General features: G+C 40.3%; 1 protein-coding gene across 2 annotated transcripts; it reads left to right on the top strand.

Moving 5' to 3' along the window:
* The first annotated feature begins 6,865 nt into the window (after positions 1–6,865).
* On the top strand, positions 6,866–13,603 carry LOC123986597 (heat shock protein beta-7-like). Of its 2 annotated transcripts, none has more exons than XM_046074949.1 (3): positions 6,866–7,146; positions 10,856–11,007; positions 13,383–13,603. In XM_046074949.1, the coding sequence occupies exons 1-3, from the start codon at positions 6,900–6,902 to the stop codon at positions 13,572–13,574; spliced, it is 591 nt and encodes a 196-aa protein (XP_045930905.1). In that variant the 5' UTR covers positions 6,866–6,899; the 3' UTR covers positions 13,575–13,603. The 2 variants fall into 2 exon arrangements, with proteins under 2 accessions (XP_045930905.1, XP_045930904.1); XM_046074948.1 differs by having other exon boundaries at positions 10,847–11,007.
* The last annotated feature ends 4,975 nt before the right edge of the window (positions 13,604–18,578 follow it).

Raw genomic sequence — 18,578 nt, 5'->3', positions numbered from 1 at the left:
TCTATGATGTTTGCAAAATGGCATGTTTATGTCATTGTGATGTGAGGAGCCCTGTTGAGGTTCTCCCAGAGGGACTGTCATTCATACAACTCAGGAAATCCCATTGGACCAGAGCATCAGTGCGTCCCACCCGCACGCATAACACCACTCCCCTCTCATCCGCCGTGTGTGTGTGTGTGTGTGTGTGTGCTTGTTTGGGTGCATTTTTGTGTGTTTGTGAGAGAGAGAAAGCCTGGCTCGTTATTTTCTATAAATAATTAAAGCACAGATTCAGTCCCCACATCCTTCTTTAATGTTGTTTGACTGTTTAGAAAAGCCTCAATGTGCGAATCTGTGTGTTTGACGTTTTGCGCAAATGTGTGTGATTGTATGTGTGTGGCCAATTTGTACGATGTCAGCAAGCTCCTTAAGCTTGCACTGTTTATCCATTCCAAACCCCTCCAATGCAGCGATTCCCTTTAAAGCAGTATCTGGTGTAGCTGAGCTCTGGTTGGGGGTTGAACTTTTACCGGTGCTGGAGACTTAAAAAACATACATCTTGAATTTATTTTGAAAATACAGAAGGGATGACATGTTAAATCGGCTGACTTCTGAACTCAAAACTACATGAAAATGAGGAGTCCCAGACAGGAGAGTTGGAAAAGACAGCAACAACTCAGGGGGAACCATTGAAGCTGTGCCTTTCATTTGACACCTTTGACCTCCCAAGTTGCACCGTCATCATCGTCACACCCTCCATGCTGTCACTCAGGCCATAGCTTGGATTCCTTCCCCTTCTCTCTTTTGAAATGAGTGCAGTGTAAAACGCCACTAAAATCAATTCAATAGCGGCACCAAATATCCTGTTGCATCTCCTGTGTGTATTCACCCGCTGTAGCTGGAGGATACATGCGGGCCCGTTTGCGTCACTGTCCTTTTGGTTGACATTAAAAGCTGGGCGATGCTGGCGAGGCGAGGTTGTGCTTTTGTCCTGGCACGGTGATGAGAGCGCGCCATTGTTCACCCCCCACCCACACTGCTATTTATCAGCTCACTCTGTCCACCACAGTGCATTTGCTGTGTCTGTGTCTCTGAGTGTCCTCGTCCTCTCCTCGGGCGAGTGTGTGTGTGTGTGTGTGTGTGTGTGTGTGTGTGTGTGTGTGTGAGAGAGAAGACGGGCACCTTGGCGTGATGCGTTTTTCATTCACCCAGCTATCTTATACTGGACATGAGTGTGTTTTCATCTCTCTATCCTTGTGAGAAACATTTCGTCCTCGTAAGAATAGAAACAGAAGAATTCCTGCTGACAGACAGAATGTCTCCTCTCTCCATCTTTCCTCCTCATTCCTGTCATTTCCTGCGCCTTCACCCTCCTCTTCTCCCGCCCCTCTTTGTCTCTGTCCTTTCCTCTTTGCCTCCACTCCCCCTTCTGTCTCTCTTTCTTCCCCTCCCTCCATTTCTCCTCCCCTCCATCTATCCCCACAGGTGGCTCATTACATAACCAAGAGGACGTCTGAGTGCTACCTATGCCCACAGGCAATTAGCCCATGATTATAAAACCGGCTGACAAACAGGAGATGCGTATCTCTCTCCTGTCTGTCTTTTTTCCACCCTTGTGTCTTTTTTCCCCTTCACTCCATCTGCTCCCTCTCTCTCTCTACCCCCTCCTCACAGCCACAAGCTTTTTCTAAACAACATCTTTTGAGGTTTGCCGTCCCAGAAAACTCCAAGCAGGATTTTGGAAAGCAACGGGTGATGAAGGGGAGCGCTTCTCGCTTGCCTCTCTGTTCTGGTAGTGATTAATATTTCGGAGCTCAACACCCCGCTGTCCTTGAGTCAGACAGATGTCTTTAGAGGGAAACATGTTTCTTTTTGTGTGAGTGTGTGTCTCCGGGCAGTCTGTTTTAGTTTGTTGCTTCAGGCAATTGCTGACATTGGATACTTATCAGAGAGAAGTGCCCCAAATTGCCTCTGTGAGGGTGTCTGTGTGATAGTGGTGGGAGAACCCAGCGCTATAAAAAGACATCAAAACATCTGTCGGACAGTGTCAAGGCAGGAGGGCGAATGAATATTCAGTTGGTGGTGGCACCCTGCATAACACTATAGCCTACTTACCATTCTAGAACAAAGCTGAAGGGCCCAGGGACCGCTCTCACCACAACACCGGCCCCCAGCGGTGAATATTAGGACAAAACCTGTGAACATAACTGAGAGTCAGGGTGTGAAAACTGTTGTAGGAACTGAATATAGACAGTGTTGTCTTCACAGAGAGAGATGGTCTGTGTTTAACCCACATTAGCCTGATAGCCTCCACCATCTTAATTAAAATGTCCCACAGTCCTCTGGGATGTCGGGGACACACAGAGACACACGCACAAAATGAAAAGATCTTGCGAGAGTTCAGAGAGTAAAGCCATACAACTCACCCAAAAGAGACACAGACACTAGAACTAACAGGGTATAAAGAAAAGAGATTGCCCAAAATGAATGTACGTCCTAATATGAGCATCAGTCAAACACACACACTCAACCATGTCCTCCCTCTGAAATCTCAATCCTGTCTTTCTTTTTTCCTCTTTTTTTTCCTTTTTAATACTTTTCTTCCTCTTTTGGCTGAATGTAATTATTTGAGTATTGGCACCTTGGATTTGAAAAATGAATCTTGTTTGCTGCATCTGAAATTATTTCGAGTTAATTAAATATTATTGTTCTTTGCAAAAAATACAAACCTGGTGTTGTGGTTATTTTTTTACGTTATAGGAACAACAGTTAAAGATAGATGGGAGGAGAAGTGGTGAGAGCTCCATTAATCTCACCAGATTCCATGTAGTGTTTTATGGTTATGGTAAGATAATGAACTATTACATTCACCTCTTTCAACACCATTTACTACTGGGCATTCACTGTGGCACACACACCATAAAGCCTGCTGCAATTAGTTTCATGAGTAATTACCAGTGCAAATGACAGCAGTCAGAGACACAGCACAGAGTCGAGCTTGTCTTAGTGGTCGTATAGCAGTAGGTATTTCTTTTTTCCATGACATCATGGGCCCCCGGGGAGCTCAGTAATCCATTTGGTGGGTCGGAAGAGGAGGGAGGGGAGGAGAACAAAGGATGGTGTGTGTGATCATCGGGATTTTGAATCCTTAAAAAATGGGGAAATGAATGGGAAAAAGAACACAAAACAAATAATGGCCTGAGAATGAGATAAGTCTGGGTTAGGTGTCAAAGTAAAGTTGAGTGGGTCTCAACAGAAATATATTGGTGATGGTGCAGTGGATAAGACACATGCCTTTGGTGTGAGAGACCTGTGTTCAAGTCCAGTGTAACACACCAATGTGTACTGGAGTAAGACACTTAACTCCAGAGGCGTGTGGCCTCTGCCATATTTAAATGTAATGATTATTATAAAACAATATTATTTGAAAAATCACAGGCATTTTGGAAGGACAGTTTGGACTTCCACACACTATTTTAACAACAATAGGTTCAGTTTGTCCAACGTAGGTAAAATTGTTACTTGACTCTAGGTTCTGGCATACTGTGTTTTGAGATATATTCAACAAGTTCTAAAAGTTGCCTTCCAAAAAAATAGTGACTTCTAAAATAATGAGTATTTCAAAAATGACTCATATTGGCATTTTGTGATCTGCTACCTCAATGTATAAGGTGACTGATAATATAATGACCTTCTTTGAAACACTCTCATTCGCTTTCTTGGTGAGAGTTAGATGAAAAGATCAATACTAATGAGACACATCATGTTAATTAGAGAGCTTTTGAGGTATTTGTAGCGTCCTGCTTCCACCGTGTCCATGTAAGCTAAGCTAATCGCTTCTCGTACAGACATGAAAGTTGTGTTGATCGTCTCATCTGACTCTCAGCGATAAAGTGATCACGTGTAGGTTTAATGTGTAAGTTTTAGTTCCATCTAGTGGTGTGATTTGCGAATTGCAACCAGCAGCTCATGGTGCATTCACTTGCTTCTCAGAAGGTCCCATTTCCCGAGTTGTGAAGTTGTTCTTCTGACTTCAGTGTGTGTTCATGTGCTCTTGTCAGAATGTGGAATCAACATGGATGCTACCAAAAAGGTTGGATTAGCATTATCAGGGCACATAAACAACATGCAGACATTTAGTTCACTTTACATGGACAGCAAACTAACCGTTATAACCATATTACAAATTACATTCTTGCAAAATATGTACATGCAATACGTGATTATGTACATGCAATACCCATTCCGCCAATATTGTGTAAATGCAGTATATTGTTCATCACGTTCACCATATAAGCGTGTTAGCATGCTAACATATGTTAATTAGTACTGTAGTGGTGTGTGCTTCTACGCAGGACTACAGGTGCTTAGACTTGCTCTTGAACGCACTTCTAGAGCATCAACTTAGCTCCACCCAGATCAAACCCCCTCATTAGCTCAGCTTATTTAAGGCAGCTGTGCTATCAAGGCTGCCTCTTTGCCTTTTCTCTGCCTGTTGGTTGCCTCTGTGATGTTTAGGTAGGCGATTGAGTTAAAAACCTGCTTTATGCGTTTTGGCTGATTCCAAGTTTCCCTGTCTGGAGTGGCGCGATGTATCGTCCTTTACAGAGCACCTTGTGTTAAGGCATGAGAAGCTTAATAAGCAATAAGTAGGGTATGATAACTACATGAGGTAATTCACATTGATTATGTGGTGTCCGAACAATAATGCTGCGATGATGTGTTAAGAAGAAACATGCTTGACACTGTTCTTGATCATAAAAGTTTATTACATCAAGGAGTTCAGCATCAATTACAAGCTCTGCAGCAGCTTGGAGAGTGACCCAGCCCAATGACCACTCTGCCTCTCTGTACATCAAACATAGCTTATATAGGATATGTTTAGGTATCTGTTAAGTACCACAGAGAACTGGGGCACGATTTGGTAGCGACACGATTTGCAGTGAACCGGTTTGGAGTTAATATCGTGGGCACATGCAGTGGGTAAGTTGGTGTACCCCTGGACCACACATAGATAGTTTGCCTCTCCACAGCTGGCCCTAGCCCCCTTCCCCTTTTGTTCAATAATATTCAGCAATAACTGGGAGTGTATTTTGTTAAAGAATTAACATGTGTTTGCTTAAATTGTAAAACTTCTATATTGTGAATTGATTTGCATTATTGACATCCTCTTTTCAGGTACGTAACCAATCACATAATTGTCAAATGAGTAATTCTTCTGGAACCACATCTGTCTTCAGTAAACCTGTGTAGTCTTTGTATAACTGGGGTTAGTCGAGGTAGAAATTCCCTAGGGTGGAAGTCCCCAGGTGGCGTTGTAGGATTCTGGTAGTAATTCCTCTTAGCGCAACCACCCCTTGCCACAGTACTAATCTCACAAGGTACACTAGTTTTGCAGGTGTTTGGTCATAAATCAAAGTATTGGACACGATGACTTAATGGCAATCATCTAATAGTGACGGCCCAACATGTATTTACCTGCATTTCACATCACGCCAACGATTCAACTTAGAAGGAAATTGCATTTACGTACAGATCAAGAGAAGTTTTTCAAGTAAAAGGGCTACATTTCCAGAATTCCTGCCTGTTGAAACACCCTGACATAGTAGTAAAAAAATACAGCAGTTGCTGGTCTTGACCATGGTTTTCATGAAAGATGTTGGCAATGATGGTTTAGTTGATTGATTGATGCCTAATAAATGCTAAAGTTTCTTCTGGTGTTTTCCTCTCTTCAGCTGTTGCCTCACTTCATTCTTTCTCTTCTGAATTCATCCACAGCACCTCCCATGAAGATGCTGACTGAAGAGGTGAAGGAGAAAGCGGAGTCTCAACATTTCATAAAATGTTCCATTTTCTACACTTTTTTTTTTTTCTTCCAAACAATAGTGTTTTGGGAAGAATTTTTTCAGCATAAGCTGTGGAAGATTTATTAATGCAGAATATTTTATACAAGGACGGATACCTCAGAGCACAATTGGGACTGTCATGTTGATGTATGCTGCTTGTATTAACTTGATTGTTTCAACTTTATAGTTCACATATGAAGTGTCCCTGCTATGACTGAGGCTACATTATCCTGAAGGGCAAAAGATGCTGAATGTAGTTTTGCACATCATGGAATGGAAAAACACGCAAACACATGTACCATAAAAATAATTTGAAAGGCATGAATGCCATCGTTGACATGCAGCACTGCTTGAAGGACAACTGTGTTAATGGGCAAATGTCACTTCAATTAAAGCTCTTAAAGAGGGGGAATGTAAAGGTCAGCTGGAGCTCTGTATACTTTGACTTTACAAACTATTTTGTGATTTTTGACCTTGAATCTGTTCATCAGAAAGCGCACTACATTTCAGGTTTGAACTTGTGTATCTGTAATTCCTTTAGCAGGTAAGCAGAACTTAAACGGACAATTTTCTCTTGCATTATTGATAAAGGGTTCACATTGTGTGCTCTGTTAGGCAAACGGACAACCCGACCACTCACCACTTTGCTATTTCTGACCACATGCTAGAAACATCTCTAAGAGGCCCCCTTCAGCCTTATCTCTGCTGTGTGTCTGAATAAAACGGGGTCTCCACTCCTTATCAGTTTGTCCGTTACATTCTTGGCACTAATAGTTGCACAAACTGCCATTTATGGCCAAAGGAAGAACGTTATAGAACCCGGACTGTGCCCTACTTCCCCACAATGCACCAGGGCTTTATAAAAACCCACAACAACGACCCCTGGACAGTGAGAGAGAGAGGTTAATAGCTTTTGGTAACCCACTTCTTGTAGGTCTGTATTTTGCCAGTATTTATTCTGAGGAGGCTTAACAGAAATCAAATCTTAGAAAAGGTCTTGCTTTCTGAGGCTGGGGCATATTGAGAGTGGGAGTGTGTGCGCAAGTGTGAAAGGCTACTTAAAAATTCTCTGCTATGGCATCGCTGACATCTTCCAGCCGCAGATCCTCCTCATCCTACCACTCATCATCACGTTACAGCACCTCCAGTTCCTATCGGTCGGAGGGCTCACTAGGCGGATCGTCCGATTCTCTGGATCCCCTTTTTGAGCCGTTTCTTGACTCTGCTGATCATTCAAGTCTGTTTGGAGAAGAGGGCCCAGGGGGAACCAGTTGTCTGCCCCCCTTCAACAGGCACAGCAGATCCTCCTATGGACACACTGGTAAGGGAATTGATGTCCACTAAGGCCTGTCCCAATTTGTTACTGTAGCTATGCCTGTCCAGCTTTCTGTTATAAGATAACGGTGGTGGATTTACTGTAAAAGGTTCTTAAATATGCACTTCTTGGCTACACACATAACATTGTGCTAAAATTCTGCTGCATATCCCAGGCAAAAACAAAGCTGAGCTAGTTAGCTGGAAATGCTAATGTTTGCTGCTTATGACAGAGCAGACACTCTCAATTGCTCACAATTTTCTTCTTTTGTTTTTGGTTACAGAAAGGCAACAAAAAAAGGCCTGCCGTGCCCAATTGCTAAACTATAATTGAACAATCGTTCTGTGAATGTCAATTACCAATGAATGATCGGGGACAAATCACTGATCTAAAGGTCACAGGGTCACAAAGCATCTAGACTGATAAAAATGATTAATTTTTGATTATATTGTGAAATAATTACATAACAAAGGCTAGCTTTATTATTTTTTCCTTGGCAGCCAGTGGCGGCTGGTGAAAAATATTTTAGATGGGGCTGTGCCATATCCAGTGACTTTCAGTAACCGCCCCAATACAATTTAACACAAACTGCAGGATACCAGTGTTCTGTGAAATAGTCAGAAATTATTTAATGCCAATATTAAAAAGTTTCTTGCACAAAAACATAAACAGTGAACATAAACATGAAAAGTAAAGTACAAATACCTCTAATTTGTACTTCAGTACAGTAGGCCTACTGGAACCACTGGAAATAACCACATCTTAACACTTCAGAGCAGCCAAGAAACTATACAGTTTACCTCTGTAACCAACCGCTGTTGTTCTCCTTGTCACAAGCACCAACTGGCAGTGGGTGGAAATGTCAGTTATCTCATCTGCCTGAATAACAAGACATTCTGCATTTTTTACTTCTCCCAGAATGTAATCTTTAAGAACTGACAGCATGCAGTCCAAAAGTTCATTTTGCACAGTCTTTGAGGTGCCTTTGAAAAGGGTAGCGGTCTTAAAGAGGCGATATTTTAAGCTTTTTGGCTTTTTCCCTCTCCTTTATTGAGTTATATCTTTTTTGTGCATGTAATAGGTTTGCAAAGTCAAAAACCCAAAGTGAGTTCCCATCTCCCACAGAAAACTCTACTCTGAACTGCCTGAAAACAGCTCGTTTGTAGTCCAGCCGCTTCCCTTTCACCCTTGTGACGACACAGGGATGAAAGCTAAATAAATATAACACTCGCCAAGCAACTACTCCGATATGCCCTCAAAAGCACCGGTAGAAAAACACTGAGGTGCAGCACAAACCTCTCCCTTAAAAACGCTAGCTACCCTCCAGGCAGTCAGTGGACATAAAGTTGTTACTGTGATGTGGAGACAGAGTTCAGTTAAAACTTTATGGATGAAAGATACTTTTGTTACATAACTCACCACTCTAAGGCTACGTTCAGACTGCAGGCCAATGTGACTCAAATCTGATCTTTTTATGACAGTGTGAACAGGCCTGGTCACATGGAATCTGATCTTTTCCAGTTCGGAATTGGGCAACTTCCATATGTGGTCCAAATCCGATACAGATCAGATCTTTTTAAATGCGACCTCAGTGTGGACACTCAGGTTGCATTTGATGCGACTTTGATGTCACTGTAGAACAGCTGTTCTTCTTCTGTAGATGGAGCCACTATGAACAAAAAACCTCCACAAAAAGCCTTTATCAAACATGTGGCCCTCTTTCCCCTCTACCTCGCTATCATCTGCTCACAAATTCCCTTTCTTATACCTGAAATTCACCAGACCGGGGCTCTCTTCTGAGTTACGTGCATGCTACTTGTTCGAGTGGACACAGTGGGGAGAGAGAGGGAGGGAGTTGTGGGGCAGAAGCGTTGTACAGCGCCAGAAACCGTAATGACTGATTTTGATGTCAGGTTTATCTGGGCCAAGCTTTTTGACAAGTAGTTTCTCCACCAAAATTCTCTTCTCAAATGGATCTTATTGAATTTGTGGGCGGCTGAAAGCCTGTGTCTTCAGTTCCGCCTTCATCACCTACAACGTCTGGTGTACTCTACAACCGACTGACTCTGCTTAGGGCAGGGGATAAATTTCTCGCCCTTCAGGCATCAGATTTGAGGATGCTGATTGGCTTAATTTATGTTGCTATGGGCATATCTTATCTGCTATTGGCTGCGCTGCTGTACTGCCTGGGCGCCCCAGAAGAGATCAGTGGATGAGCAGGAAGCTAATTTCCCCCCCAAACCTAATTATTTATATTTTATGTATTACACATTATTGTGCATTTTAAACACACATATACTTAAAACAAGTTATTGTTTATTTAAAAATGTTTATATTAAAAAGAAAAATCAAAAAACTTTCCACCAGGGAGGGTGGTAGCCTAGGGCCCTCTATTGGCCAGCTGCCACTGTTGGCAGCAATTTTTGAGGCACAGGGTAGAGCCTTTTTCATTCATTTTCTCCACCAGCAGAAAAGAGACATTCGTTTCTCACATCACAGTGGTGGTTTGACTGAAAGAATAATACCATAAAAAAGACAAAGACCTGCAGGTCAGAGAAAGTAATGAGCCAGAGTCTGAGCAAGAGGTTCTGTACTCTGAGAAAAAGAATCTGTATGACTCCAGACATTGTCCACTGGACCAAATAAAGAACTAATAGCAAGGTTAAAAAATAAAATAAAAAGTGAAGTACTAACATGTAACACAAGAGCTTCTAAAGACTTAATAAGTGCCGCTGTACAAAGCAGTAACTGCAATAATAAAAAGGTTTATTACTGCTGTGACGTTATAGGCATTAAAGAATAATCAATAATTGGGTTTAAAATTTAATTTCACTGACCCATTTGGAATATTTCACCCCTCAAATCAAATTTAAAAAAAAAAAACTGTTTTATGCTCCCACTGAGTCTCTTCTTCAGTGAAATATTTCAGTTACTCGTGGCTTTTAATGGAGTACTAAAACACCCCAAATAACTGAGCAATAATGCTTGGCTTGACTATATGAAGGTCCAAAGGTTTCTATGCTAAAGATGTTCCTCAGAGACAGAGCCACAACTCTGTAAAGAGCAAAAAGACCCCAGTTAGCCAACAGGGGCTAACTGGCTAGCTAGCAGTTAGGGAGACTGGGTGGCTGGGGGTATGTAAAGGGGCAGAAATTGGTGAAAATTTGAAATAAAAACTAATACTGTAAAATATAAAGGGACATTTAAAGGGCATTTTTAAACATAAATGTCTACAGGTATAGTATAGTAAAATGTAGGCTACTCCAATAAAACTCTCTATTATACTATTATTATGAAAATAAAAACGATGAAATAACATTTATAAAGATGTGTTTTAAATGATTTCTTTAACAAATTTTTAATTAGTTTTCAATTTCTTGGTTGTTATTTTACATTAATTTTTTTATTTAACAGCATTTTAAATTGAGCAGAATAATTACTTCAGAACATATAATGTATGTACAGTGTAAATGTTTTCCAAAAAGCTAAATATTATGGATTATAATGTAAACATACATTGCTGACTTATTCACATCCAGCCATGCTGTATATCATATTTCTCATATTTTCATTTATACTTTTCTACTTGCACGTCGATAACATTCCCATTGATATTACAACAATATGCCATTAATTGTATTCTTATTCATGTTTATTTCTCCAACATCTGGATGTGTTCTAAGCCTCCTGTGTTGTGTCTCTGGAGGTCCTGTAGGCAGTGCTGTGACATGCCGGCAGAGCAGTTCAGGTGGCGGGGTGCGATGTCTGGGAGACAGCTACTACATGTCAGCCAATGTCAGCCAGTTTGAGCCACATGACATAGTGGTGATGGCCTACAACCACCATGTTGTCATTCACGCCCAGAAGGTAGGGGTGTGTGTGTGTGTGTGTGTGCTTAAAGCCAAATTTTCATGTCATTTATTCAGCTTCCCAAATGTGTGGATTTGTATCTCTGTTTTAAAAATTGTAAATTAAAAGATGAATTGAATGATTTCCAACTCAGGGTCATTCAAGTCTGAGAGCTCTCTAGATAATTAAGGGGATTAAATAGAATATATATTTTTGTTATTTGTTTATGTTATATTTCTGGATTTTCTCTAATTTCTGCCTTTTTCTTGTGAAATACTGGACACATACACCTCTTCTGGTCTCCAAAAATACTTTAAATGTAACAATCTCTGGTCAAACTGCTCAAAACTCATGTCCATTCTACAGCCCTAAACTCTGAAGAGCAGTGGTGGAAGAAGTATTCTGATCCTATAAAAATGACGTATTCTACTATAAAATTTTAGTACAATAAAATTATTTTAAAAAAACACTAGTAAAAAAGCCCTGCATTCAACGTTTTAATCAAGCAGAAAATATATGAATATATGAGTAAATATATGAATGGTGAATTCTTGAGAATTATGTTATTAGGTATGTAATACTACTCGATTATTATTACTTATGCATTAATAAGTTGAGAGCTTGATTGACAATGGGTCATAGTTAATCATGTATTTTGTAAGCAAAATCTGCAAAGTAACGAGTAAAGGTAGCTGTCACATGAAAGCGTAAAAAGTACAGTATTTGCCTCTGAAATGTAGTGAAAATTATTAAGTAGGATAAAATAAAAATATTCAGATAAAGTACAAGAACCACAAAATTGTACTTAAGTACAGTAAATGTAATTAGTTACTTTATAATAATATAATAGTTATAATAATATAATTAGTTACAATACTTAAATTTCCCAAGGTCACAAGCCAAACAGGTCGGGAACCACTGAATCAATCAATAATGATATTTGACCAGCTGCAGCCCTACTGTACACAGCATTGCAGACAAGCTGCACGTTTAAAAGATCAGAAGAAGGAAGGAAAGCCTCTGCAGGGGCCAGCTGACAAATTGCCGAAAATCCACAACCGTCCAACTTGCCTTAAAGGCCTTTAATTGTGCATTCAGACCAAACGCGAATTTAATGTGGTTTAACGCTTTCCTCGCGGGGGTTTTATCGCTGGGCATCCCCGGAGTGTTAACACACAACGCGATACTGCGAATAAACACAACTACTACAGCTGTATGAACCCAAAGTAACATTTTGCTGTGATTAAATAGCAATAAACGGATCAAACTCATGCCAAAATAACGACAATATATTATATTTGTTAAACATATGAATTCATGCTTTGTCAGGTCTGTCAGCAAGACAGCTGGACAACAAATTCTAAAATGTTTGTTTTCTGAATGGAGTTCAGATCGATCAGGGCTATGCTAACTTGGTCACCTTAAAGTACAATAATAGCTGGAATAAAGTTACATACACATGTGTTCTGAACTCACCAGGTAGTTCAACCTCCTCGCTTTCTTTTCTCCAAGTGATGTCCAGTTTTGTCCGGTTTTTATTTAAATATGAAGTAGTGCCAAACGACGCTAACAACACTGGAACCGGATGTGCACGGAATCTAGCTGCTGAGAAGCTCGAGTGAAGATAAATCAACGTTGTTATCCCAAAAACTGAAGTAAAAAGCTAATTTATTAAAAGCAGTTTACTCCGAGCTCCTCCCTCGAGCAAATGGCGTAGTTGTCAGAGCAGAATCCAGTCCGACCACGGGTGTCTATTTGTTTGAAAGTTGGAGCGCTGCTCCCTGCTCCTCTAACGCCAAGTTTAGCAGCTCTCAGCCGGCCTGGAGATTTTCAATCCCCCGCTCCGCCTGGCCCTCTCCACACAACACTCTGAAGCTGTTGGTGACGTACAGACAGTATCAACATTGATAGGTTATCGCGACTCAGCGTCATGCGAATTTCTCGCTTCAGTTGAAAATATTCAACTTATGCGAATTCCTTCGCTTCGCCTTTGCGTCTCCAGAACCGCCCCCTTCGCTTCGCGCCTTTGCATTGACTTTGTATGTAAACTCACCGCCCCGAACGCTCGTTTCGCTTTTGGTCTGAAAGCATCATAACAGACAAAAAATCTTGAGGGATAACCAGCCAATTTCCTTCCCTTTTCCCTCATTTTTCCCCCTTCTCTCTGCAAGCTGGGCAACACTGACCTCTTTGTCTTTCACTGGTTCTCACCCTTTTTTCTCACCCTTGCGCCTGTCTTGGCCCTGCTGCTCTTCTCACTTTCTCCTCCTGTCCTCCAGCACTCAATGACTTTTCTTTTCATCATCTTTTCTTCCCTCGGTCTACCCCTTTACAACAGCATTCCCTCCTTCCACAGCTTCCTCTTTCTTTAACATTCTGCCTCTGTCCTTCAGGTACTGGATGATGGAAGCATCAGTGACACGTTCACCCATAAGTCCCTGTTCCCCAAGGATATGGACCCCCTCTCGGTCAGTGGGACCCTTAACCCCGATGGTACCCTGGTGGTCAGTGTCCGCCGGATCACCCCACCAGGTGGCCTGGAGCCACTGGGTGCTCCCACCTACCGCAGTGAAGCTCACCTTTGACCTCTGGCCTCATAGCAATTCGAACTGTATTTCCGCTACTGTTGAGTATTTGATTATACTGTAGTCTCATCAGTGTGGTGAAACTCTTATGAGGCGGATAATAGCATCAATAAGTATGTGAATGTATATGTAACCGTTTGGCCTACTTTTCTGTCCATCCATCCTGCATTTACTGGCCAGATTGCTATGACATTAAGTATTAGTATTCACAATCCTCAGAGGCTAATTCTTCATGATTATGGTAAGCCCCTGACCTTTTGTCTAGCACTATTGTCTGGTTAAAGTTTTTCCTTCATTGACATATTTGTGACAAAGTATCTCATCAAGTGACAATCTAACAGGCAGAATGTTGCAGAGGTCATATTATGCTCATTTTCAGGTTAAATTTAGGGGTTGTACCAGAACAGGTTTACGTGGTTTAATTTTCAAAAAACACCATATTTCTTTTCATACTGCCCATTGCTGCAGCTCCTCTTTTCACCCTGTGTGTTGAAGGCTTCGTTTTAGCTACGGAGTGATACATCCTGTCTCTAAATGATCTTTGTTGGGAGTTGCACATGCGCAGTTCCTAGTTAAGGACTACTAGCCAATCAGAAGCAGAGAAGGGCGGGTCAGCGAAAAGCAAACAAGGCTTCGGTTCAGCTGTACATGATGCGACCAGGGGTGTGTTTCCCAAAAGCATTGTTGCTAACTATGGTAGCAACTTCCTTCCTGATTCCCAAAGCCCTAGTTTGAACTACAGAGGTAACTGAGTTGGTAACTTACATGGTATGAACTAAGGGTGCTCCGATCGATCGGTCACCGATCATAATCGGCCGATAATGGCTTTAACTAGTTTGATCGGTGGTCGCTAAAAAGGCCGATAAGAAAATCAGATGATGCCATACTCGCCAGACAAATTTTCAACTGCAGCTAAAATGTTTCACTACGCTGTGAGCGGTTCTCAAAGCTAGCTAGCACTAAATTCCTTCTCAGACAAGAAGGGATTAATGCGCCCACATAATCATTTACAATTAGAGTTGAGCAGCAATCAGACAAGTGGAGCAACAGGCAGGAGCGATCATGTGAAACTGTCGCAGCTGTGCCCATCTCACTCACACGCCACCCGCAACCGGAGTTTAACAGACACATCAGGCAGAGAGAGAGACACTGATCCTTCAGTGTGAGTTTCCTGATGCAAAGGGCGGCGCCACTCAATCAGCTGACTGCCTCTCTCTCTCGTGTTCTTTACAAAAACGGAGACCTTTTGCTACGTTTCCGCCTCCTGTCCAGATTAAAACGGTGATACAGTCTATGATCAGAAGATGTTTGTTATTCCACAGTAAAGCTATATTTGTTAAGCTGTAAGATGTTTACAGTAACCAGGCAAAGGCTGCTATGGTTTAAGTCTCTAAGACAGATAGAGTGGAATTTGTTGCCCATGTTTCCTGGCAATAAAATAAACAGTTGTCGTTTCATGATACTTTATCATCTTATAACTTTAACACTTAATACATTGTTTTTAGGACCAATTAAATAAATATACAGTATACTTTATAATGCTACACGATAAATAAAAGGCTCCAAATAGACCCAGTGATCGGTGATCGGTATCGGCCGATACTGCTTTCAATCGGCCCAAAAAATCCTGATCAGAGCACCTCTAGTACGAACCATCGTTAAGCGACGCAGGTGTTCCCTGAAACCATAGTTCCGACGAACGTTCGCACCAACTGTCGTTAAGTTGCATAGTTCGAACTACAGCTCCTGACCTGTGGTTAGACGCTTAGTTCACAGTGACTACGTCACAGAGAGCAGAAAATGCAGTGTTAGGAGGTGGATGTGATGTGTTTTAAGCAGGGAATGTTAGATAATCCTGCTGTACAAACATATTTAAGGTGAAGGTTTTTTTTAAATGTAGTTATAAAAGGACTTTAAAATGTATTTGTCGGGTCATGGGTAGGGTTGCATTGATTCAGTACTTAGTATCTTAGTGTAGACCATCTACAAACAGCAGGTGTTTTTCTCACAGATTACCCATCTATTCACAATAACTTGATTTAATATTAGTCACCAGTACAAAGATTAAAGGACCAAACGGAGAATGTAAAGACATAACTTTTAATATTACCTTCATGTATACATTTGTAGGCCTCTGAGGACCATGGGTGTTCTTTAGTCTTCATTACAAACATAAATATAAAAAGGGACAGCATAAAATTCATTAATGTACCTTAATGAATGAATCCCTGAGAGCTTTCGTTGCTATTATAACAAAGATAAATTGAGAACTCAAGGGATTTGAACCCGTGTCGGTACATTCACATACTCAGCCACTTACTGCACTGAACTATTCTTAAGACCTTGATACCTTTTGCGGCCAAGGGAATCATAATAGTGTTAAATTGTTAACCTCAAGTTATAGCCGATATTTAGGCTAAGTAAAACGATTGGGTTATATATTATTTATATTGTTTTCATTAACACTATTGTTGATTTTCTTGTTATTGCCGGTACGACTATAATATGAAAAGCCTAAATAATAAGTTAGCACAATAATGTCACTTTATATAGGTCACAACTGACATATTTAGGCAGAATATGACAGCATTTTGTGAGTTTCCTGCTGTGAAAGTCAGACAAACACACCTGAAAACATGTTAGTTTGAACTATGTTGGTTCAAACTAAGTTAGTTCAAACCAATGATGGTACCAACAAAGTACGACCGTTTTGGGAAACGATCGTACTTCAGATGTTTGTTAGTTTAACGATGGTTAAACTAACATCCGTGGTTGTTCGGGAAACGCACCCCAGCTGGACAACATAGACTGGAGCAAGAGTTTCAGAGTGGTGAGTTATTGATCTGTAACAAAAGTATCTTTCATCCATAAAGTTTTAACTGAGCTCTGTCTCTACATCACAGTAACAACTTTATGTCCACTGACTGCCTGGAGGGTAGTTAGTGTTTGGAAGGGAGAGGAGAGGTGTGTGCTGCAGCTCACTGTTTTTCCACTGGTGTTTTTGAGGGCGTGTCGGACTAGCCGCTTGGCGAGTATTATGTGCGCATTTTGCTTTCATCCATATGTTGTCACAGGGATCAAAGGGAAATGGCTGGACTACAATCGAGCTGTTTTCAGGCAGTTCAGAGCAGAGGTTTCTGTGGGAGATGGGAACTCCCTTTGGGCTGGACCTTGGGCTTTTTCACTTTGCAAACCTATTACATGCACAAAAAAGGTATATATCTCAATAAAGGAGAGGGAAAAAGCCAAAAACCATAATAGCACCCCTTTAAAAAATTAGCTGTCTGGAAACCTCATGATAAAGGCAAGACTTCAAGAAGTCTCTGCACTTTGACCTTTTTACAGTTTTTGCTGCGGATTAAACAAACCAGATACAGTGGTGTGAAACAAATCAAACAAATTGAAATATCAAACAAAGATAACACCCCCCCCAATAATAAAAACCTTCATTTAAAAACTGCATTTTGTGTTAGTGAGCTGTTAAAGTGCTGGTGGGTGGATTTTATTACCTTTAGACAGAACCAGGCTAGATGTTTCCAGTCTTTGTGCTAAGCTAATGGCTGCTAGCGATAGCCTCATATTTACTGTATGGACATGAGAGCCGTATCGATCTTCTCATCTAACTAAAAAACTAAAAGTGTTGAACTTTATTAAGTCATGGTGGATAGAAGTAGAAATTAAAGGAGTTACTTTTTGGGAATCGCATCATTGCTATAATTTTTTTGATGACAAATATTTTGTATTATTGAAACTGTTTAATTATTAGATATAGTTATTTTTCTGTCCAATATCTACATTTAAAGTTCGTTTCATGTTGTGCATTATAGTGTCAAAACTGATGTAATATGAATGAAGATTTGTTTTATCAAAAAACAATAAATGAGCATTTAATAAAACCTGAATAAAATAAATAGATCTTGTTCTTTGAAATAGTTGGTTTAATGTAAGCATTGCATCATTCCTAATTTAACCACAAAGTGCAGAGCAAAGATGAGCATCAGTTCATATAGTAAGCAATAGGGGTTGAACAATAATCGGTCTGGTTGATTATCGGCGCAGATATTCAGCATATTTCTAGTAATCTGCATCATTCATTTAAAAAACTGATTATAATATATAAATAATGTGGGGTTTTTTTTGTTTTTTTAAAAATGCGCTCCTTAGGCATTGATGCAGCCCTCTGTCTGCTGGGGCCCACAGTGTGTTGAGTACAATGTCCCGCCCACAGAACTAGCTGATTGGTTACAAGTCACAAATAATAGCCTATCAACACTGACTATTGTGCGGAAGTATAGAACAAGTGAGCCACTACGCTGGAAACTTTAGTTTTGATGCTGCTCTGAAAACAGTTAGTAATTATAAAAAATGTGATAATAGTTCTGAATGTATTCTTTTTTAAATAATGTTTAAATTAGGCAATTATTTAGTAATGAAAAACCAATAAGAGTATAGATAAAGAACAGAACCAATAAAAATAATAGTAAAATAAATAGTATCAATAAAATCCTTACAATATAAAATAAATACAATATAAATGGCAGCAGGTAAAGACAAAGTTTATGATAATTTATTACACATAGTTAACAAGTCTATCTCTCTAAATCATTTAATTTATTATTTATAAAGATTAAAAATGACATTTAACTTTAATCTTCTGTTGGAGTTTGTGTTATTCTAAATTTTGACACCAAGATTGAAAATTTTACAGCAAATGTATATCAGTTCCACATGTCGGTCATCGGTGTAATTGGTTACTAATAATCGGTATGGGGATCCCCCCAGAAAAAAACATATCGGTCAATCCCTAGTAATCAAATAGGGCTGTGTTCGGAATAGTTTTCTTTCTTTTCTTTTCTTTTAGCTCATACTGCATCTCTTTAAAATTTTTTAAGCTCAGTGTGTTTCTCTTGAATAAAGAGGTGAATGTTATCAGCAACAGCTCTGACAACAACCGAACACTTGTCCCGAGCATTGATAATATTTGGACTGACAAGGTTTTACACA

Source organism: Micropterus dolomieu, linkage group LG17, assembly GCF_021292245.1.
Source record: "Micropterus dolomieu isolate WLL.071019.BEF.003 ecotype Adirondacks linkage group LG17, ASM2129224v1, whole genome shotgun sequence".
Lineage (NCBI taxonomy): Eukaryota > Metazoa > Chordata > Actinopteri > Centrarchiformes > Centrarchidae > Micropterus > Micropterus dolomieu.
The sequence above is the reverse complement of the archived record's forward strand: the minus strand, read 5'-3'. Positions and strand labels throughout refer to the sequence as shown.